Source organism: Strix uralensis, chromosome 9 (assembly GCF_047716275.1).
Source record: "Strix uralensis isolate ZFMK-TIS-50842 chromosome 9, bStrUra1, whole genome shotgun sequence".
NCBI classification, from domain to species: Eukaryota; Metazoa; Chordata; class Aves; order Strigiformes; family Strigidae; genus Strix; species Strix uralensis.
In genome coordinates, this window is record NC_133980.1 from 9,057,467 (window position 1) to 9,080,179 (window position 22,713).

A 22,713-nucleotide genomic window follows, 5' to 3' on the forward strand; every position below is an offset into this window, starting at 1 on the left:
TTTCTTCTGGAGGCTAGTTCAAAGACTTGAAGGTTTCCCCAAGAGAGCTTTGTGGTCTGTGTGAAGAAGAGTCTCAGGGTGGAAGGTTTCGCTGTGCCAAAAAATGTGTAGGTGTTAGCAAGCTTCCAGTTTGGTAATTCTGGTGATATTTATAACAGTGCCACCTCAACATATCTTGAAGAAAGGGTTGTAGGCATTTGATTTCTCTCGATACTCTGCAAGAAGTCCATCGTAGAGTGGTGTATCTGTTTATGATATGTATTGTGACTGAGCAGTGCTGCAGGGTTCTTAAGTGTTTTAAGGACAGCTGACTTCTTGGTAAATAAACATTCCTTTGCTATGACACAAGCCATTACCTGGGCGCTTATGTCCTCAACTTGTTTTGTTCCATCTGTAGGTGAAAATAAAGTGGTGAGGATAGTAAGCTCTTACTTCACTGATGAAGTAATGACCAACTTAAACTTCACAATTTAAAAAAAAAAAAATCTGAGGTAAAATAAAGTCTCAAATTATCGTCTTTTTTGTGATAATCCTTACAATACCATAGGAGGAGGTCATAGTGGTTAAATACGGAGACAGCCTATTTACATCAATGACTTAAGTCGACAGGGAAACAAACTGTGTATCACTGCTTTGGTCTCTCTCATTATTCATGCCGCTTTTCTTTCAACTCTCCTTGTTGTCTGCTAAAATCCTCTTATTACTGATCCTTTCCTAAATCATATTTCATTAAATAAATTAAATTACAAGTTTGAACATCACTATTATCTCTTAGCACTGTATTTGTGTCCTTTATGTTTTAATGTGTGGTATCTTGAGACCTGAAGCCAAACTTTCGATATTCAGGTACTGTGCATATTTATAGCTGTTTGTAATATTAACTATATTTAGGGAGTCAAAAGGCAATGTGTTGTTACTCATTCAAAAATCAGATACTAGATTACTGTGTAGCATTGGCCATATCTGAAAGAGGTAAAAAATGCTTGTCTGAAATGGTCAAAATCAGCAAAGCAGTCACTGAGGTATGATTTCTAATGTCTTTGTTATGATGCAAAGAGCATAACTTTTTTTGTTTAACTTTGAAATGCATTACACTGCATTTAAAATCAATACATACTAATAAGAGATCACTTACAGGTCCATTACTATCTCGAATATGAACAAATTTTCAAATATTAAATCTAATTTACTGTCCCACAATTCATAGAATTTCAAGTTTTTGGTGTTGATGCAACAGGATAAATGCATTTTCCTTCTGGGCTTGACCTAAACTATGATCTTTCTGACCCACTATGCAGGTACATTTTATACTTTTTTGACTTTCACGTATTCTTTAGGATGACTCTTTTGGAATCAAGATGAATATGTACAATTTAATCACTTGTTCAGTATCAACTATTTGATCTTATGTAGGGTGATTATAAAGTCATTTATCCATTAACTCCTTTACAGAATGACTCTGGCTTTGCTACTTGCACTGTATCCGTTCCCATAATATTTAAGAATGTGTTCTGGAAATTTTCCTGTGCCACATAAAGAGTAGTCCTGAATAATTTCTCCCCACACTTAAGTCCAGTCCATGTGCTTCAGAATGGTAATAAAAAAAAAAAATGTTGGTATGCTAAGATCTCGCACTATCACTAACAGGGCAAGGTACTAAAAATCCTGTGAATTGGTTGATTCATACCTTAATATTGGTAGATGTAAGCTTGAAGGCCAGAATACTCTTGTCCCATGTAGTAATAATGAACCTCACATGAGAACACATAATTTATTTAATTAAAGGTAAATGTAGAGAACTTCCAGTCTAAAGTAGATATCATGTGATATAACCTGACAACTGTTTCGATATTTGTACGTATTCTTAGAAATAACACCACTTCACCTTTTAAAGGGTGCCTTGATCTCCTACCTGGAAATTTCAGATTGTTCTTCAGCTTTTTTTTTTTAAGCTAGATGCATTTATGTGAAACACATGTAGGTACTTCTGTTTCAAGTACTAGTTCAACCAGTTGAAAATTTCCGTCAACAAAACTGTCAGACAAGCTCAGTTCGTTCTTGCTTATTATCTTGTTTAATGTGCTCAGTAGAAATTGCCTAGGGAAAGAGCAGAACAAGAGGTTCTACAGTTTAAACAATTCAAACCTGGAAAGGTTGATTTTCCTCTTTTGTAGTAGTAGGTATCGTACAGGTGTGAAAAATGTGAGTTCACTGTAAAAACACTGTTCAACTCTTCTAGAATTTTTGGGATAGCTTCATCTTAAGTGTCAAACTTGTTTATTACAGTTGTATTTTATACTAAAGGCAATAATATAAGCTGCTTAAGACTTCTCTTTTTTGCAGTGCAATTTATTCTGTAGTCGAAACCTCAAACTGCATTTCATATGTTGCTTTGTGAAAAACACATTAACTAAGAAATGGAAACTATAGGAGAACAATTGAACTTGGCACATGAGCTGTGAAAAATCAAGCAGTAGTAGTTTCAATACCTCTGTCATTGGTCTAAGCTGGTTCTCATAAATGAAGTCTTAGGTAAAATTAATTTCAGTGTGTACCAGTTCTGTCTTCTGTGCTCTCTGGGGAATATCTTATACTAATTCTAGATAATGTTTTCCAGTCTTCCTGTCACTCAGGCTTTCCTACAGTGTTCTACCTCTTACTTACCTAGGTTCATCCCCCATATTCTGCTTCTTCAGTTTTGATTCTTTTTCACTCCTTTCAGCAGCTCCCAGCAATCTCTAAACTGGAGACAGAAATGACCGGTTTAATTTTGTACTGTATTATATTGTTCATCAGATGTCAACTGCTACTGTTTCACCACACAGCTGATCTAGTTGAAATGTACCTCTTCTTGTCCCAGTAGTGACTAAAAGCAGTTATAGAAATCAAAGGCCTTGTCTTTCATCTCTATATTTTTAAATTCGAAGTCCTCAGTTATAACAAAAGAAAGCAAGATAGTATTTGCATGACATAAGCTATAGGTGTTGCTATGCTGTTAAAATGCTTCACTTCATGTATGTTCTATGACAACAAGGGAATGTATGAAGGGTTAATGGACCACTTTCTCTCTGCAGAGTAACAGAATAGCTAGAGATAATGAATTAAGAGAAAGTGACAAGGAGCAACTTCGAGCCATATGTACACGAGATCCTTTGTCTGAAATCACTGAGCAAGAGAAGGACTTCCTTTGGAGCCACAGGTATTTAAAAACAAAAACCAAATCAAAGAACCTTGTCACAGTCAAGCTTCACCCCATTCACTTCAAATTTGTCATGATTGTCTTGGGTTTTGCTTCCTTTTCTTTATTCTGTGTTGTTGGAGTTAGTGTTTTAGAAAAGGCTTTTAAGCATCTGCATTGTATGTCTTGGTGCATAAGCCCGTGGAGAGAAGTTGTTGAATTTAGTTTACGTTTCCTCCATGACTGCAGTATTACCTTCATGCATGGATCCTGACACCACCTTATGGTATTGATCAGATTCTGCTGACAAAGGAAGAAAAAGGTGCAAGACTGAGGGAACATAATAGATGGTTATCAAAGCAAAAATTATGTTTTGTACATACAACTTTTTTTTTCTTTTGCAGACACTATTGTGTGAATACTCCAGAAATTCTGCCCAAATTACTTTTATCTGTTAAATGGAATTCTAGAGATGAAGTGGCCCAGGTAACATAGTACTGAATTGATTTTTAAGTATCGAAGAAGCTTTAAAATATGCTATTTCAAAGAAACTTCTGGAAGTTAAAAATGTGTTATGTGTGCATGATACATTGAATGAAAACTTAGATGATCAAATTGCTGCTATAATTGACTTGTTAGGTTGTTGATTTGTCAATTACAGTTAAATATGAGGTTTTGTTTTCATTCTTTTTATAGTGGATAAAATAACAAAGTCAGCTGGCAACTAATACCAAATTGTTTGTTGAGAGAGGACTGACGAGTAAACAGCTTCTACTCAGATACAGTTTGTGTCTGTCTGATGATACCTTCTAACAGCTGTGTATTACAACTTCTTAATCAATGGCAATGTGTGATGTGCTTGGACTTCTTGTCCACAGATGTACTGTTTGGTAAAAGATTGGCCTCCAATCAAGCCAGAGCAAGCAATGGAGCTTTTGGACTGTAATTATCCAGATCCAATGGTGCGAGCTTTTGCAGTTCGGTGTCTAGAGAAGTACTTGACAGATGACAAACTGTCTCAGTACTTAATCCAGCTAGTACAGGTATATAGCATATTTTGGTATACTTATGTCTTGTGTATATTTGATCATAGAGGGTTAAAGTACATCAAAAGTTAACATGATGTGAAAAAGAGGTCATCAAAAGTATCTGTTTGCATTGCAGATTATTTGGTAGGAGGAGATGAAACATAGTTCATGTTCTGTAGTGCTGTGGTTTTGCTTGTTGATATTAAATGCCAAAATTTTGCAGAGATGCAAAACTGTTCTACCAACTGGAACAGGCAGCTATTTCAGCTGTCCTAACATATGGGGAAAGGATAAGCAGAAGCATCTTCTCAAAATTTTGAGCAAGTTGAGGCTAAAATATTTGGTAACATTAAAGGAAGCATCAGATGGTAAGTTCCTGAAATAGAGGCAGCCAAAGCACTGTTAGCAGATATTGTTCAAATCCTAACACATGCAAGTATTAATACCGAGATCAGTCATTCTACAAAATTTAATGTAAAACATAGATTGCTTTTTATTTAACTGCCTTTAATCTGTATATTGTTCATAGAAATAACTGCAGCTGATATTTTTTTTCTCTTTATCCTTAACTAGGTTCTGAAATATGAACAGTATTTAGATAATCAGCTTGTGAGATTTTTACTCAAGAAGGCACTGACCAATCAAAGGATAGGACATTTCTTCTTTTGGCATTTAAAGTAAGCTTAATATCATGTTAAGGGGTGGTGGGATTTCTATTAGCTGTAAACAATTAGTTGTTTTTAAGGCATGGCACACTAAATGTCCTTTTTACAGAAAATATTACCACTTGAAATCTTGTTCTATATTGTTTAAGAGTTTGAATGCATAGTTTAGTAATAAGTCATCCCTTGCAGTTTCAAAAACTAGCTAATAATACTTGATGATTATTCTAAAAGCAGGGCAGTCTAAGGAAGTCTCCCATATTGTTAGCTGTTTACAACTTTCACAGATTTCTGCTGTTTGAACGTTATTTTGTATGCCAGATCCCCCCACCAGTCTTTCTTCCAGAAAATTTTTACAAATGGTTGAGACCTAAAGAAAGCAACCCAATTTGACCAGATAAGGCTTTGAAAAATAACTGTTCATACAGGTTTATTAACATCTTTATAGAGCTTGATGATAACCAAAATATCTCAGTGGTCTTTTTTACTAAGTATAACATGGGCTTTTGTAATTCCTGGTGTTGAGGAGGCTGAGCATAAATCGGCCGACAGCATACTGGAGTGTAGCTAGGTCGTTCCTATAAATGCTGTTCTAAGATAGTATGATCAGACACAGAAATAGGATCAAGGAGTCTTTTGTTGTGCTTTCAGTTTTCTACTTTCCTTGGTAAACATCAGGCATAAGAGATTAACTTGTTTGAGGGGATGTATTTTATGACTCTGTGAAGACTGAGAGTAGGTAAGAACAAGGAAACTAGAGGGGCCACAGCCTGGGATTGGCTAAATGAGACAAGGAGAAAATGAAACGGGTTAGCTTGACTCCCAGCAAAGGAATCTGGAACTTGAATTGAAAGCTTGAGGTTTACTATAGAGTTTCTGGAAGCATGGATTTTTGAATAAAGGCCAAGGGGTAGAAAAGGACAGGATGGAGCAAGAAGGAATGGAGAGAAAAGCCTATAAACCCTGTGCTGAATTAGTTGCAAAGTCCAGTCAATCTGAGATGAGTTTTGGGAGGTCAATACAAGTTATTTACCTGAAAAGAGGGATCCATAAGCAGCCTTCAGGAAGATGGTAAAGGTGTAGCTTCATTTTTGGCACCTCTGTGTAGTCTTGTCTTTAAGCTATAACTGTTCTTCCTCTCTGTGTAGGTCTGAAATGCACAATAAAACTGTAAGTCAGAGGTTTGGTTTACTTCTGGAGTCCTATTGTCGAGCGTGTGGAATGTACCTAAAGCATCTGAGCAGGCAGGTGGAAGCTATGGAGAAGTTAATTAACCTCACAGATATTCTCAAGCAGGAAAAAAAAGATGAGACCCAGAAGGTATTATAAGCTGTCCACATACCAAAACTGTTGCTGTTGAGTCACAGGAATTACTTAGAACTGTGTTTAATTTTATTAACTAGAAAAGTATTAATGCTAACTTCAGTAGAAGCTGTAATATTTTGTGTGCGTTGCCATTGTCTGCCTCTTAAGGCAACAGAACTAACATTAAGGGTTTCAAGTTGTGTAATATGTGACTAAGCGGAGTTGGCTATGTTGGAACTGTGTAAAACCATGCTTTAAAACCAAAGCTAAAATCTGATACTTGCTTTTAGTTACATGTAACTAGTGTTCTCAAAACCTGAATGTGATTATTTATCAGGTACAGATGAAGTTTCTTGTTGAACAAATGAGACGGCCAGATTTTATGGATGCTTTACAAGGTTTTATCTCTCCTCTTAATCCTGCGCATCAACTGGGAAATCTTCGGTATCGTTTTCAGTTTTGAAGTTTGTCTGGATATTTAAGCAATGCTTAGTAATGTTAACAATGTTAAGATTAAATGTTAACATACTAAATGTTAGTATCTTCAAAGATACATGAATAAAATCTGTAGAAGAGTAATTCATAAAGAGTGAAGTAGTTTCTATGTACGGTTTAACAAATTAGGGACCAACATGACAGCTGTTCCTTTAAGGTGACAGGAACTGCAGTCCCTTTTCCATTTGTAAGGAACACACCCTGCCAAAGGAAAATTTACAATATAGCCATCTTTTCTGTTGTGCTTAGCAAATGGTTAACATTACACTTATTAATTTAAATTTGGAGCTGAAAGTAAAAGTGGTTGATTGTTGGTTACCCATGCATCTTTAATTTGATACTAGTTCAAAGAGTTTGAATAAAACAGGGAAAGCTGAGTAGCATTATAGAAACATGGTGTGAGAATCAAATTATGCCTATTTCATAGAAACCTTATCTCTTTTATAGGCTTGAGGAGTGCAGGATAATGTCATCTGCAAAAAGACCCCTGTGGTTGAACTGGGAAAACCCAGATATTATGTCTGAATTGTTATTTCAGAACAATGAGATAATCTTTAAAAATGGAGACGGTAAGGAAAAATAAGTGTAATACAAAAGCTATGTATCTCTTTATTTTCCGAACCAACTGTTCAGTATTTTTTTCAAGGTATTTAAAATACATATATTGAAAAAACCTTAAAAAGACATCTGAGTAAAGCAATTTTCTTTTCCAGAAAAATTAAGCATGCACAAACATTTATCTCAGTCACGTACAAATTTTGTAAGTTCCAAGATGCTCAGTCCGTTGAGGTGGAACATGATACCATCTAATTCTTCGGGTGTTTTCCTTGAAAATGTCTTTAAGATATTATAGATGTGTAATCTGTAATTCCATTGTCATGGTTTTAGTATATATTTTTAAACAGCTCTGAAATCACCACCACAAATTTATATTCATTGTCAACTACTTAAAATATGCTTTTCTCTATTGAGAGAACAAAACATACACTAAACGATGCAAGCCTCATTTCCTTTAGACATACTTTTTTTGGGGAAAAAATAAAATAAGATGTAACAAAGTGTTCTGGTGTTATGAAATTTGCAATCTTTATGTATTTGACTATTCCAGACTTGCGTCAGGACATGCTGACACTTCAGATAATTAGAATTATGGAAAACATCTGGCAAAATCAGGGTCTTGATCTTCGGTAAGCATTAGAGGTCATTCTCAAGCAATACTGTTCTTAATGGGTTTTGCATTGGTTTGTTGCCAGAGATTGCTTCTGTTCTCCCAAGGGTAATAAAATGAAATGCTATAAATAGGCCTGTTTGTACATGTTAGAGTGACTTTTTTTTTCTTAATTTATTTTTTTAATAGCCTTCAGTTAGCTAAACTACTAGCTTCTGTAAAGATAAGATTGTATTTGAAAAATACTTCAGTCTCATTCAAGTGGGTATGAGGGATCTACATACCAGGAATGGCTACAAGAGCTAACACACAGTAGCCACGCTACCAATGGCGTCTGTAGGATTTGCTTTGAACAAGTTGCCAAACTTGCAGCCCTGTTGAGCCATGACTCTTTGTAGTTGGTATCTTCATTTCAGTACACAAAGTAGGTATTACCCAGTCTGATGTGCATGCAGCTTCTCCACCTCTGAATAGTCTGTGGGGTACAGTAGTTTCTGTGGAATGCCATTCAGTATAAACTGTTCTGCTTCTGGAAGACTGATGGTAGACAGGTTGCGCTTCCAAATACGTGTTTGCTGTACGGTAGATTTTTAGGTTGTGGTGTAACAGAGCTGTCTCTGCACTGTCAAACCAAGTATGTTCTTTGCACGCCCAGTTCTCACTTCCTCATCACCTAGACAAAAGGACCTATTGGTCTACATTTCCCATGCACCTGGGCAACTATTTTGTTTCTAGTACTGTGATGAGTGACAGAATTATGGCTTTGTCCAAGAAGTTACACTTCACAGTGCTCATGTCTTCCAAGAGTAGCCAGCTATGGAAATCTGCAAAAACATGTCCTCTCCCGCATCTTGCCACCATTCTCTTAAAGATGCAGCACGGAGCTTGAGAAGTTGAATAGGTATGGTGTAAGTGATAGGCTGATTTTTTTTAATCAAAACAACTCCCAGCTGTCCATCTGCTGTACTGAAAGACTGAAATGAGCATGCAAGATGAGGCAGCTGATGGACTCTGAATCTTGACCAAGGTACAGATTACACTAGTGGACAAAAAGAAAATCTCTCAAGGCTCTAGAAATTGCAACTTGTCTGACTAAGGCCCCTAAACTGCATGTGTCTATGGTACAGAAAGTCTAACACTCCAAAATTCATGCCACATCCCTAAGAAAATAGATGGATTTCACTGTTTCATTTTAACCTTCAAATTAGACTTTTATCTAACAATGCAAGTGTAGACAGATACAAATACACTTCTAGTACCTGCAAATAAAGCATTCTTAATCCAAAGAGAAGCCCACCTCCTCAGCAGCACCAGCAGTCAGCTCTGCCACTGGCTACACATTGCAGTGGTGTTCCACAGGTTCTTAGATTGCTTTTTTCTGTTTTTTTTACCATGGCATCACAGAAAAACTCTTGATACTCCACTGTTCCTAGAAGGCTGTTTTTACTCTATAGGTGTGACACTTTCACTCCAAAAAGGAAACTTTGGGAGAGAAAAGGTCTGCTTTTAGGTACATGACCCCCTTTCCCAAATCTCTTAACAGAGGATGTTAAACATGGTAATGGCCATGTTTCTTTCAGTCTTTAAATAAAAGATTGGTTTTGACTTGGTTTTCTCAGATAAAGTGTTTTGAATATAACAAGAAGTATAGACTTTGGGGGAGGGCAAGGAAAGAGACTGGTGAAAGGAAAGGGGAGCAGAAGAATTAATTTTGTCCACTTGTAAAGAGAAAAATGGGCTACTGAGATTATCCTTTGAGTTTCACTTACAGATTACAAAAAGCAATTTATGATGTTCTTTTTAAAGAGTCCATGAATAAACACCTGTTTACAGTTAGTCCATTTAACATCTGGATAAATTGTAATGTTGCTGACTGTAGATTCCAGTTACAATTTTGTAATATGTTCAGGTACTATTTGGAAACCAGTTTTGAAGGTCCCGTGCTGGTTTTATATACAAAGTGTTACGTGCTACTTGTTTACGGTAACCCATGAAATCCTAACATCGTTTTCTGAATGCTTAGATTCTGTCTCTAGAACTTCACTTTGAATGTAGTTGAATAGATCTTGTTAAATCATGCTTAAGAGTTTTTCCAGTGTATTCTCCAAGGCCTCCAAGAACATGTTAGTAAAACTTTGCCTTAACCTTTTGTCCCGATACAAAATTGAAGAATGACATTGGTGGATACAGTGCCTGGCATGTTACTGTACTAGTATCTGGTGTGTTTTTTCCACAAGACTAATGATTATACACCTATAAAACATTAAAACAGATTTTCATATCCTAACGAAACAGATGACATCTGATAAGGGTTATCAAACATGCTTGTTGCTTGCTGTCTTAAAACTTAACTCTGTAAAAACAAAACCAAATCAACTCTTCATCTTACAGGATGTTGCCTTATGGTTGTTTGTCTATTGGTGACTGTGTGGGACTCATCGAGGTAGTGAGGAGCTCTCATACGATCATGCAGATTCAGTGTAAAGGAGGCTTAAAAGGAGCATTGCAGTTCAACAGCCATACGTTGCATCAGTGGCTCAAGGACAAGAACAAAGGAGAAATGTGAGACTTCCTGTTGTTTGTTTTGCTTGTTCATGTTCTCTTTTTGATGGAGACTTCAAGAGAACTAAAGTTTATCAAGTGGGAAACTATATCCCATCTGTTTTGGTGGTTTTGTTGTGTGTTTTTTTTTTTTTCTTTTCTCCTGCCCTTGTTTGCCTAGTATTGCTGCTTGTAGCTCTTCTAATGAGTTTGGGTGGTTGGTTGTGTGACTTCTCAACAGCAAAGTGTAAGTTGGAGGTATAACTGAAGATATGGCTTAAGTCTGTATTTTAACAGTAGCTCATCAAAATGAAAACTGCCGAACTTCAAAAGAGGGACAGTCACTTTAATAGATGGTTTACTGTTCCATGATTTAACTGCAGGTACTACTGTTTTCAGAGTATGCTGAATTTCTTCCTTACTTTAATAAAGTGATAAAGTTGAGGAACTCTGCTTCACTGAGAGGAGATAGTAGAAGTTGGGCCTTCCTTAATGGGGAGGGGAAAAAAACAGAAAAAGAAGAAAATCTACACTTTCATATTATTAGAATATCTGGAGGAAATTGTCTCCTTTTTTGTTTTCAATAGGTATGATGCAGCTATTGACTTGTTCACACGTTCTTGTGCTGGCTACTGTGTTGCTACCTTTATACTGGGCATTGGTGATCGCCACAATAGTAACATCATGGTAAAAGACGATGGACAAGTAAGATATGTTTTTCTAAAACTGTCATCTCTCACCTTGATACGAGTTTGTTTTAAAAAAAAAAAAATCCATCTGAAGTATAAGTAAATTATCAGTTATACTGTAACATCATTTAAACAAGGAATTACTAATCTTAAAATACCTTTCTGTCTTTCCAAGCTGTTTCACATTGACTTTGGGCACTTCCTCGATCACAAGAAGAAAAAATTTGGTTATAAAAGAGAGCGTGTGCCATTTGTCTTAACACAAGACTTTTTAATAGTGATTAGTAAAGGAGCCCAAGAATGTACCAAAACAAGGGAGTTTGAAAGGTGAGCCTTTTTTTAAGCATTTAACTTACAGAGTATCTTGTACCTGAAATGCACTTTACTACTGGTGACCTTTAATAATCAGACCTTTTAACTGAAAAGTAGTGTTTTAATTGGCTTGCAGTGGGTATGTTTTAATTCTTTAGTTGAAGATCAGCCATCCATTTGTAAATCAGTAGGGGATCTTAGCACTTACATGGCCTTCAGTTCATGAAACCTCGCTTTAGCTTTGCAGGGTCAGCACACGTGCGAATAAAGATAAATTTTTAAACATCTGATTTTTTTTTTTAATTTAATACTTAAAGTCCTCTTGGGATTGCATAACTGCAAAACTGGAGAGTTCTTAAATGTCAAACTGAGATTTCTTAAATGTCAGGTGTAATGCACATTCAGAGCCTTGCTGGTCACTCAGCAATGCTTAGCTCTCCTATAGCTGCTGTGATATAAGCTCTTCAGTTGGCCTGTGTAGCTTGTGACACTCTGCAGAACCTGCTAAGAAAGGAGAACTTTAAAATAGTAATAAATAAAAAAAACCTTGTTGCTGTAGTCATTCTTAGTATCTGTTTTTCCAGAGATTCAGTCTTTGAGAGGTTTCAATTTTAATCCTAATTTCATTATGTTGGGGGGAGAACAGATTTTAAGTTAGTGTTGTCTGAATGCTGTTGTGGAGCTTTTTCGAATATTTTTTTTCTTAACCTGACTTAAATGACTGATTTCAGCATAAACAGACACTTCTCACCCAATGTTGTGATATAGCAAATGCCCTTGTCTTCCATGCATTCACCAGAGTATCTAAGGAGCAACAGCTACTGCCATCATAAAACTACAGGAGAGAAGTGCATCTCTGATAACCAGGAAAGCACTGTTTGCAGCAGTATATCAGGAAATGTGCTTTGAAATCTGAAATGTCAGTAGCAATGACTAAAATGGCTCTGAACTGTCATAAACTTGTGCTGAATGCTTGCATGAATTGCAAATGAGGTTTTAAGGCTAGAAAGCCTGTCTTCAGTTTGGCTATTGTGTTAGTCTGACCACTACTAATTCTTACAGAAATTAAGATGAGTATATTTTATCAGCAACACTATGGTGTTCTTATTAGACTAAGACTGTCTACTTTTTAGTAGAAAACTGTTTTGGAGGTGAAGTAATGTGCATCTAATAAGGACATATGTTGAGGTTTTTCTCCCTCTCTCTTCCAGGTTTCAGGAGATGTGTTATAAGGCTTATCTAGCAATTCGGCAGCATGCCAATCTCTTCATAAATCTGTTCTCCATGATGCTTGGCTCAGGAATGCCAGAACTGCAGTCCTTTGACGATATTGCATACATTCGAAAGACCCTTGCATTGGACAAAACCGAGCAGGAAGCTCTTGAGTACTTCATGAAGCAAATGAATGATGCTCACCATGGTGGCTGGACAACAAAAATGGACTGGATCTTCCACACAATAAAGCAACATGCTTTGAACTGAAATGAAAGCAAAGAAAACAAGAACTGATGGCCCGCTTTGTGGGTACTGCACTGTTAATACCTGTTAGCAGCAAAGACTGGTTGCATAGGAATTGCACAAACCACGAACAACATTAGAATTTATGGCAAGAAAAGAGATGAACTGTTCAGACAACTGTTGAAAAATGTAAAACAGGGTTTCAGATAGCACTACAATTGTACACTTCAAAAATTAAGCTTTAGTATGATGTGTGACTTCATGTTATGCCTTAAGCCCAAAAAGGTGAACTTGGAAGAATGTTTCCTTTTTTCATTTGATAGGATAAATTAGAAGGAAAAAGAAAATAGTGCTAGCATGAACATAGAGTCCATCACACATTACCTTAGATCTGGTACAGCAGGTAGAGACTATGCTGGATTGAGAAGAGTGGAAAGAGAATTCAAGTGATAGCAAGTATTTAAAAGCAGCATAGTTTGAAGGGAAGGAGTTTTAAGCTCAAAGATCAAAAAACAATAGTGAGAGGACAGTGCCTTTTAAATGTGTTCAGAGGCATTAACACTTATGGGGTTTAGATGACCCTTTGATTTCTGGGTCTGTCATCTGCACAGTTTCTGAAAGCAGTAGGAAATAGGCCCATTCAGTATGGTGTTTCTTCTGCTCAGTATTTCTAGGGGTGCAATTCATACTGTCACAAAGAAACTCCCCATCATCCCCAAAAACTGACTAACCTGGAAATTGAATGGTCAGAATTGGGTTTAGTGCAACAGAGAGTTGTAGTGTTCATCTTAGGTTTGCTTTAATCTAACTTGAACTGAATAGATTTTTTTCATACATGTTTTCCAGTACCTAAAGAAAGGTGAGTTATTAAAATTATTGAAAGATTATTTTTTTATAAAGGCTATTTATATAATAGGAACTATTATTAATATATATTCTTTATTTACATGATTTGTCCAATATTCACTCTTTTAATTTTGCAGCCCAGTTCTATCTGTCCAAGACTCCCGTTTCCATTAACGTCACTGAAGGTGACCAGATATACTCCTAGGACCAAATTCAGCCCTGGTGAAAGAGGACACAAGTACCATTGAAGTAGTGGCAGATACACCCACTAATGCCAGAGGTGAACTTGGCCTAAGTCTCTTCAAAAATTTTTGGGCATCGCTCTTCACATTACTGAAGTGATATGCTGGCTATTCAAGGAACGTACATTTAAACCCTCAGTCTTTGGGTCCACCATTTCTCCTCTTTCTTCCTCATTTGGAAGTGGTTGTTTAATCCAGTAACAGACACATCAGAAATAGCAATTTAGATTTTCAACATGATCAATAATAAGCAGTTCAACATACAGCAGATACCTTGGCTAGCTCAAAGCATGTGGAGTTACCAAACATTTTATAGCTTTGTCTGTTTTGTGTGTGTGTGTAATATGTATTTGTAAATCTAGTTGTTGTCCTCTAACACAATTACAATGTGTGCAATCAATTAAATTGGCACCACTTTTTGAAACTGTTCGGAGTACCAAGGATTTCAGATTGCCCTTATGCACAACTTCAGGTAGGACTGTTTTTCTAATTATTAAACAGGTTTCTTTAATCAGTGAAGCCCATGATTCTGTGGGTGATGTTCACCCTAACATTTTAAACTCGCTAGATTGGCAGCACTTGGAGTGAATTCCAAAGGTTTGGGGCTTTCGGGGGTTCAGCTTATTCACTTGCAAACACGCACCAAGGTGCCACTCAGAAAGTGCAATACCACATGTAATATAAAATATGCTGACAGCTGGTGTTAGATTAGAATATAAGTATATAAATAAACTGTACTTTGTGCAGGCTGTACTGATGAGGTAATGAGTGGTTGGCTTTGTTTAGCAAATTGTAATATATTTAAAAATGTGCAATCAATTACATTATGAAAGACTTTGGGGATTGTAAAGCCAGGACTTTGGTCTTTCAAGACACTTTCATAGTCAAGATCCTGCAGTTGATTACTGCATGTGTGGATACTTGATCTTGTGGCGGGAAACCTGTTTTTGTGAAGACTACAGAAGTTCCAAGAATAGTATGGGGAATGTGAAGTTTTATTTCCTTAGTTCTACTAAATATTTTGGAGTAGTCAAATAGACTTCCCCTTACTCTCTTCATTGACTGTTACATATTCCTTTTTGTTCATATGAATATTTTAACTCCTGCTAACCTTGGTCATACTTTCCAGAGCAAAATTACCTTTGTATGTATTACTTTGCAGTCAACACACTCTAATGGTTTAGCGCTCTTAAAACTTGGCTTAGTTTCAACTTAAATTTAGTTCACAAAATCTGAAACCCTGTTGGCTGTAACTCTTTATTTAACTGAGTAAAACCGTTGCACAAATGCCACATTAGGTGCTATATTATCCTTACTTATCTGGTATTGAAACAATGCTTTACCTCGTTTATCTAAGATGGTCAGCCTTTTCCAGCCTGGATGAAAAGATCAACTCAAATTTGTTGGATGTTATGAGCCCAACTTCTTTTGTACTTTGCCCCTTCCTAGCCATTTACTTCTGTAAATATGAATATAAATGTCTTTCAGTTCAAGCATACAGTGTTCTGCACCCTTTTTGTACAAACAGAAAGGTATGAGGAATCAGGCTCTGTTTCCAGAAGTTACTGCAACTAAATGCTGTGCACAGCTGTAGAAGTTATTATGAATATCAAATAATAAAAGAAAGGAAACTTCATAGTGATACAGACATAATACAATTTGGGATAATTACAGCCTTTAAATAAAACTTTTAAAAAGTAGGAGAAGCTCATGGGCTTTAAGCAGTTGTTCTTACTATAACCAGGATGGGCATTTGAAAAACATTGTGCCAGTGTTTCAGGAAAAAAAATCCTTTTTTCAGCTTCAGAGTGTTCAACCCTAATTAGCTTATCCTGTTATGCCAGTTTTGTGCTGATGTAACTTCACTGGAGATAGTGGAGGTATTTACTTAGGTTGGTGTAAATGAGTGGATGTCACCTGTTCTCAGTATCAGAAATAAGATCTGCTTACAGACTCTGAAAGCACGTGTAACTGAGCTCTGGATTTTTACAGAGATTGCTTGGAATTTGGAGATTCAAAAATGTTCCCTTTATTCTGAGAATCAGTTGCATAAAACACTAAGTAGCTTACTTTGAGCTTGAATTGAATCCGAACACCTTGTTCCTGCAATACGTTGTAGTAGGACTACCAGAGCAAGGAGCCCAGGATTGGGCCATGTTTTATTACAAAGCATTAGAAAATGGTGATTTAGTGAAATATAAATTTAAAAACAGTAACTTTTTCAACTGTGAAACTGTTTGATTTTGACAGAACAGGATGCTGCTGATTAGTTCTTATTAAAAAATGTATTCCTAAAGGTAGCAGAAAAAGCGCCTGTACTGACACATATGCACACTTCTCTGTTCTGAAAGGGTGCATTAGTAGTTTTTTCATAGATGAAACAGACTTTCAGTATAATTTTTAAAGTAAGAAAAATTTAAATAAAACCAAAACTGTTAGTGGTTTGGTATCTTGTGGAGAGGATATAAACCTGCATATTAAGGGCAATATAGAAAATACCAAGCTTGTAGAGAACTTTGTATGTGATGATCCTGCTGTTGATGGTTTGGAGGGTTGTTTTTGTCTTTTTTTCCAACTTTTCCTTTTTATGTAAAATAATAAATGCCCTTCAGTGGTCGGTAGCCCATGTTTGTTGACAACTTGAAGGTATTTTCTTTGCTTTGTCATTTTATAACTGGCATGTTCCAACATCTGTTCTTAATAATAATTGTGAATTTCTCCTGTTTTGCATGTCTGTACAGGTTGCAGACCTGGGCTGGACCCATTCAAAAAACAAATATCAAAAAAGCCACTTGAAATTACTATTTTGTTGATGTCTTTGACATCTTGAAAATGATTCAAGTTAATGAAAATGGTGTGGTATTACAGAAAGAATTGTAACTTGCTGCTTCTAAGACTTTTTTAAAAAAAAACTTCTTTCTCTTGTTTTAGTTTTACTTGAATCGAAAAAGAACCACACATGTTTTTTTAAATACTATATAGCTGTGGATGTTGTTGCAGATTGTTGAATCCCAGTTTAATTTTGCAATACATGTTTCATACAAATAATGAATTTGTATCTTTTTTTTGTGCTGAAAGTTGTCTCAGTTTAGGTAAGGCTCTATCTGTCCAAAATGATGTGTAGCTCACCACCCCTGCAGCTGATGTGGGCTTTCTGGGTTGTTTTTTTGGTTTATTTTTTACATCTGTGTTAATAAAGGGAAGCCAACTGGAAACGGGATATAGGCGTTCTGTATCTCCATACACTAACCAAATCTGTAGGTTCTGGTCTTTGAGAAATTCTGATTTCACTTTATCCTGATATAACACTGACTTCATCAGAATCACTGGATTCACAACAGCCTATGAAATCAGAATTAGACTATATATATATTAAAGTTCCAGATTACTTACATGATTCAGCAGGAGATGTTCTCTTAATGAGAAGAATGCTTACTAGCAGCCCAGTTAAACACTTGACAATTTTACTTTGAAATAATCTTTATTAACTAGTCTTTTTAGCTCTCTGATTCGTAACTATTATAATCTTGTCTATAGTTCCTTTCATTCTTGAGACTTCCAGGATTTTTATTGCTTACTAGCTTAAATGTTTCTTCTTCCTACACCTTATAAAGACTTGTTGAATCCACTCTCAAGAAAAATAGTTGTTCTTAATTTACAGTACAATATTCTTGACTTATGAGCTTTATGGGATAGACTCTTCAAAGTATGAGGTCTTACTGTCTTGGCACTCCTGACTCTAAACCAGAGGTGTATCTCTCTGCCCCCATCTCTTCCTCTCCAACACCCCTCTCCAACACCCTCATAAGAGCAACATAAAATATTTGTAAGAGGAGATCAATTGAAGCAATGTTGTGCCTGTACTTTGAAGCTAGCATCTCCACTGGTTTGTATAAATGTGTCTTATGGCTAAGTGTCCTTACTGTCACTTCTGTATGTGATGCAATATTCCTTTGGCATAAAAAAGGCTAAAAATACACTATCTTGACTCTTTCTGAAGAGTGCCAGATCCCCGGTAGCTATTAAACTGGCTTAGGAACCATTTAGTTCAATGTAACTGCATCAGTTTTGTTAGGAACCTGTTCCAGTAATAAAATTAATCACAGTTAAATCTGACTTAATTGTGCTGCTGAAGTTACAGAAAGCCTAATTCAAGCAGAAGCTGTTTCTCTTAAGAACCTTATGTCTGTTGTAGTTTAGTTAATCATTGAGAGCCAAAACATGGATATTCATAGCTGCAATCTCATTCTGCCTTGTTTCTTTGGTTTAACTACTTTTAACCTATTTCCAGGTTTTATTGTTCTATATTCTGGATCATCAACTGCCCCAGGCTGTCCAGAGTTGTCTTACTGTTTCATTTGGGGCAGGGGAAAGAAAGGAAAAGGTGAGGAGATGAATCCTCTTCTTGTCTTACAGCTGCTGTGGTCCAAATTCTTCATTTTCTCTTGTGAAGATAAATGTGTAATTCATCATCTGGGAGTATCATCCTTTCCTCTCGCACCTCTGCAAGTTTTAACTGTAAATATCCACATATGCTATCAAAATCCACTTCCCTGGTAGAGAAAAGGATTTAAAGTATGTATGTCTGCAGTCTGATGTCCTGGATTCTCAGGCTTGAAATTTTGAAAGTATTGTCACTGCAACTGGCACCACAACTGCAAGAATTTTCACAGAATCATTGAGGTTGGCAGAAACCTTTGCAGATCATCTAGTCCAGCCACCCTGTTTGAAGCAAGGTCAGCTAGATCAGGTTGCCCAGGACACCATCCAGTGGGTTTAGAGTCTGTCCAAGAAAGAAGAGTCCACAGAAGAAGTTTTTTCTTAATGTTTATATGAAATTTCTTCTATTTCATTGCCTAATGGCCTTTCACTGGGCAGCACTGAGAAAAGCCTTGCGTGTTGGCTTTACTCCTCTCCGTCAGGTATTTATATACATTGACAGGATACCCCTTGAGCTTTCTCTTCACCAGGCTGAACAGTCCCAGCTCTCAGCCTCCTCTCCTATCCATCATCTCCATTGCCCTTTGCTGGACCTGTTCCAGTATGTCCATGTCTGGCTTGTACTGGGGAGCCCAGCACTGGACCCAGCACTCCAGGTGTGGCCTCACCAGTGCTGAGCAGAGGGGCAGGATGAACGCTCACCTCCTTTGACCTGCTGGCAATGCTCTTCCGAAGGCAGGCCTTAGGATCCTTTTGGCATTTTGGATAAATAGAGCCCAGGAGGGTGTATTCTCTTGATGCTGGTATGTAACTTTGAAGCTGGTAGCAGTTACATGTCTGCATCAAAAGGGGAGTATGAACACCCACCAGTGCTTGAAATATCTCTTAGAAATGAGACTTTTTTGAAATAACCACTACTGGGGGGTTAGGGGGGGAGGGACTGTTGCCATGTGTATGTCATTCTGTGATAAAGGTCCTGTGGTAAAATAGTTAGCAAGACATTTTTAGTAATAATGGGCCAAAAAAAGTATTTAAGATGCAGCAAGATGCATGTGTTGTCATACTGAGAATAGTCTTGCAGTACTTTTAAACAAAAAACAAACAAACCCCCCCCAAAAAAACCCACAACCCCTTTTTTCCCTTTCTGCTGTGCTATTCAAGTTAACAAACGTTTGGCCTATGATACTTATTGTAGTTCATGTTCATGGGAAACTGTAATAAGTCTGCTTTTTATTTATCTTCGCGGTCTGTATCACATGCTGTTTATTAAAACTACTTTTGTTTGGTTTTTATCACACTTGGAGTGTTAATGTATATACTAACAACTAAATTAAAATAATTTGGTTGGTACACTTGTGAATTCCGAAGTGAGAATTTAAGGAATCATCAGTCTTGGAGGTATGACTTGGTGTTGCAGCTCTGATTTCAAAAAAGGCTAGAAGAAAGGGGATAGAAATGGTGTACATCAGTTAATTTGGAGGGGAACAGGAAATAGGATTTGCATTATTTATGGATGGGAAGTCCTAGGTGCACATGGCATTTGTTCTTGTACACATTGATCCTCAAAATAAGTAACTTATTTTAGATGTGGGATGTAAAAGTTGTGATAGGAGAGCAGTTACTACTGGAGTGTTTCAGCTGGATGGTTTTAAAGCCCCTGCTAAATCAAATCTGTTTTCTTTTTGAAAAATATCTTTCAGGCTTTCATTACTGAAACTATATTTTTAAAAAACAAACTAGGTTGTATTTTTATATGCAATACTAATTTTGAAAGAGTGAGAAACATCTGGGAAATTACGGGCACGTATAAGAGCATGGATCTGCAATGGAATTGCTTCTGTGGACATGTTGGTCTACTTTGGACTTCAGTTGCTAACAGGTATTGTGGCAGGGATTTGAGCTCTCTTGCTGAGAATTTCACTTTTTTTGAGGGATCGGGGAAGTGTCAGTGTTTGATCAGGTCACTTCTACACATTTTTGTCCCCAATAAGCTTTAAACTTTGTACGCTGCTCAGTTCTGTTTCAGATCACCACTGCCTGGCTTTGAAAAGGGCTGTTCCAGCAGGTGCTCAGTCTGCACTGGATCAAAGTCTGTAATAAAAGGTGGACTTCGTTATTCTTACATTTATTTTGAAGCTCAAGCTGAGCTCTAGTCTGGAGAGACTGAATCAAAGTATGGCTAGTGATTTTGAAGTAGCTAGTTCAGTAACCTGAACTAACAGATTAAACTTCTGTTTATTATAGTGTGAGTTTTTCTAGTAACTATGAAATTGGTATGAGTGGTTACTACTTTGTTTTAAATGCACAGGATGGTTCAGGGAAAGGGGATCATCAGTTCTTGTTCAAATGCAAGTTTTAGACTTTACTGCCATTACCATGGTGGTAGTTCTAAGTCTTGATCCCTAAAGCATCAAAAAATTATGGAAAACTTGCAAAATGATGCTGGTGAAACAGAAGAATGATTTGCAATGTGGGTAGTTTGCTTTAGCACAGCAATCTCAATGAGCCTTCCTGATTTTATGCTCGGAAATCAGTCTGGTGCCCCACCTGCATTGCAGAGACTTGATCCAAAGTCTGAATCCATGCAACAAGAGAGCAAGAAAAGTGATGCTAGACAAAATACCTCAGATAACCTCCTATATGTCCTTTTACACATGAATTACCTTTAGTAAAGGTTATTATCATGAGCTACGCTTACTGCTTTCATTGAAGAAAAGGTTTACTCCATTCTTATTTTGGTAAGAATACATCCCAGCTAATTGAAATGAGCATCATCTGTGTTGCCCATTTAAACAGTAAGGTGAATATCACGTAGGCTTTTCTGTATTTCCAGTTGGAATGGGTTCTGAGTGATTAAAACCAGACCTGGAGCTGTCTGAACATCCCAAGCACATGGTGGTTTAGAAAATGAGACTCATTTAGACTTTTGTGTCTAAAGCTTTGATATCACTGTTTGATGCCCATGACTTTGAACTGGATCTATGGCTTCAAAGAGGATCCTCCTCAGATGTTTTTCTTTTGCTCAGTCTTTTTATCTGACGTAGGTGTTGTTGGGTGGTGTTGCTTTGTGAGGAGAAGAAATCAATCAAAAGGTACAGAATATGCATTGTGCTTTGGTTAGCCTGAGTTCATCTTGCCAAGCAGGACTGAATTCAAAGCAAAGGGTTGGTTTTGGGGTTTTTTCCTTTTCCCATGGCAAATTACGGATTTTAAGTTCTCATTACTGCCCTCCGCTGGGAACCGGGGAAAGTGCTTTTTTGGAATATTTACATGGAAAACATTTTGGTGAATAGAGGGAGAAACGTGCGCATCCACCCATTTGGGTGGCTATAGCCAGTTCATGAGAACTTTAACAGAAGCTGTCCTGGAGACACCTGAGCTCGTATGGCAAGGGTAAACAGCAGAGAACAAACTGAACTGGGATGGCAGGATGTTGTTCAATTGGTAATTCCAACTCAGGAGAGAAGAGATACATGGTGCATATTTAATTTCTGAAGGCTCAGCAGGCGTTCAAAAGGATAGTTTTACTTATATTCATGCTGCTTACCATCAAAACTTCTGTGTGATCATATGATGAAGCTCTTTCTATGTTGCTCTAACCAAATCACATCACCCTAAAGACATGTTTCTAACTTTCAGGACAAAGGCTAAAGGTAGGATTTGATAAACACAGTAAATCCAATCTCAACTTCCAGCTAAGAATAAAAGTGAGGCCAGAAGCAGGTATAATATTTTTTTTTTTTTTTTACTAATCAGTGGAGCAACAACACTAGGAATGTTGTGGATTCTCTGCTAATTGAAAGCTGGATCTTAAAATTAGCTAACTTCAGGCTAAGCTAGAGCAGAATAGCTCAATAAATGAAAAGCTTGGTTAAAATTCCGTGATCTGTTTTAAGTCATGAAACTAAGTGACTGTAATGGTCTCCCTTGTGTCTTAAAAATAAGTTACTTATTTTGCAAAATAGCAAAATGCTGTTTGAAATATTCTGCTTTGTGGAGAAATAGAACTTACTGCTATATCCTGTGGCATAAAAAAAAAAAAAAGTAAAGATGAAGTGAGCAAAAGGGGGGGTTCTCTTGTGGTTATAAACTCAGAAGATTTTGGAAAGGGGAAAGTTCCCTATTTTAGTTTTGCAACCCTTTATAGTGATTCTCCTATACAGCAGATTTCAGCAACAGCTTCTACATTGATACAAAAAGCAAACTGGTGCTTTATGAGGTTCAGCCTCTGACATCAACGTCTCTTGTGTAAAACAGGAACATTTACATGGCGATGGCACCCACGCTCCCTCTCTCACAGGAGAGTCCGTGCTACCTGACGCTTTACAAGCCCTGGACGAATCCTGTAT

The 22,713-nt window shown here is 36.9% G+C and overlaps 2 protein-coding genes and 1 long non-coding RNA gene across 11 annotated transcripts in view; 2 read left to right on the forward strand and 1 right to left on the reverse strand.

Annotated features, from left to right (window-relative positions):
• The window catches only part of PIK3CA (phosphatidylinositol-4,5-bisphosphate 3-kinase catalytic subunit alpha), a 47,228-nt gene extending 27,567 nt beyond the window's left edge, over positions 1-19,661 (forward strand). For 7 of the 8 annotated variants that reach the window (XM_074878534.1, XM_074878539.1, XM_074878535.1 and 4 more), the window contains 12 exons: positions 3,075-3,199; positions 3,583-3,664; positions 4,057-4,221; positions 4,780-4,883; positions 6,017-6,188; positions 6,511-6,617; positions 7,116-7,237; positions 7,777-7,855; positions 10,228-10,398; positions 10,965-11,082; positions 11,242-11,393; positions 12,590-19,661. In XM_074878534.1, coding sequence (XP_074734635.1) covers positions 3,075-3,199; positions 3,583-3,664; positions 4,057-4,221; positions 4,780-4,883; positions 6,017-6,188; positions 6,511-6,617; positions 7,116-7,237; positions 7,777-7,855; positions 10,228-10,398; positions 10,965-11,082; positions 11,242-11,393; positions 12,590-12,860 — 1,668 coding nt within the window. In that variant the 3' untranslated portion in view covers positions 12,861-19,661. The remainder of the gene's footprint in view (positions 1-3,074; positions 3,200-3,582; positions 3,665-4,056; positions 4,222-4,779; positions 4,884-6,016; positions 6,189-6,510; positions 6,618-7,115; positions 7,238-7,776; positions 7,856-10,227; positions 10,399-10,964; positions 11,083-11,241; positions 11,394-12,589) is intronic. The other variant, XR_012630116.1, reaches the window with a different exon arrangement.
• LOC141947430 (uncharacterized) overlaps positions 1-22,713 on the reverse strand; it is a 23,431-nt gene continuing 718 nt past the window's right edge. The window contains exons 2-4 of the long non-coding RNA XR_012630117.1: positions 5,902-6,018; positions 2,665-2,743; positions 1-2,097 (exon numbers count right to left, since the gene is read on the reverse strand). This is a non-coding gene — a long non-coding RNA (uncharacterized LOC141947430). The remainder of the gene's footprint in view (positions 2,098-2,664; positions 2,744-5,901; positions 6,019-22,713) is intronic.
• Positions 19,768-22,713, forward strand: part of ZNF639 (zinc finger protein 639) — an 8,254-nt gene continuing 5,308 nt past the window's right edge. For both annotated transcript variants that reach the window (XM_074878541.1, XM_074878545.1), the window contains exon 1: positions 19,768-22,709. The gene's annotated coding sequence lies outside the window, so the exon portion shown is untranslated. The remainder of the gene's footprint in view (positions 22,710-22,713) is intronic.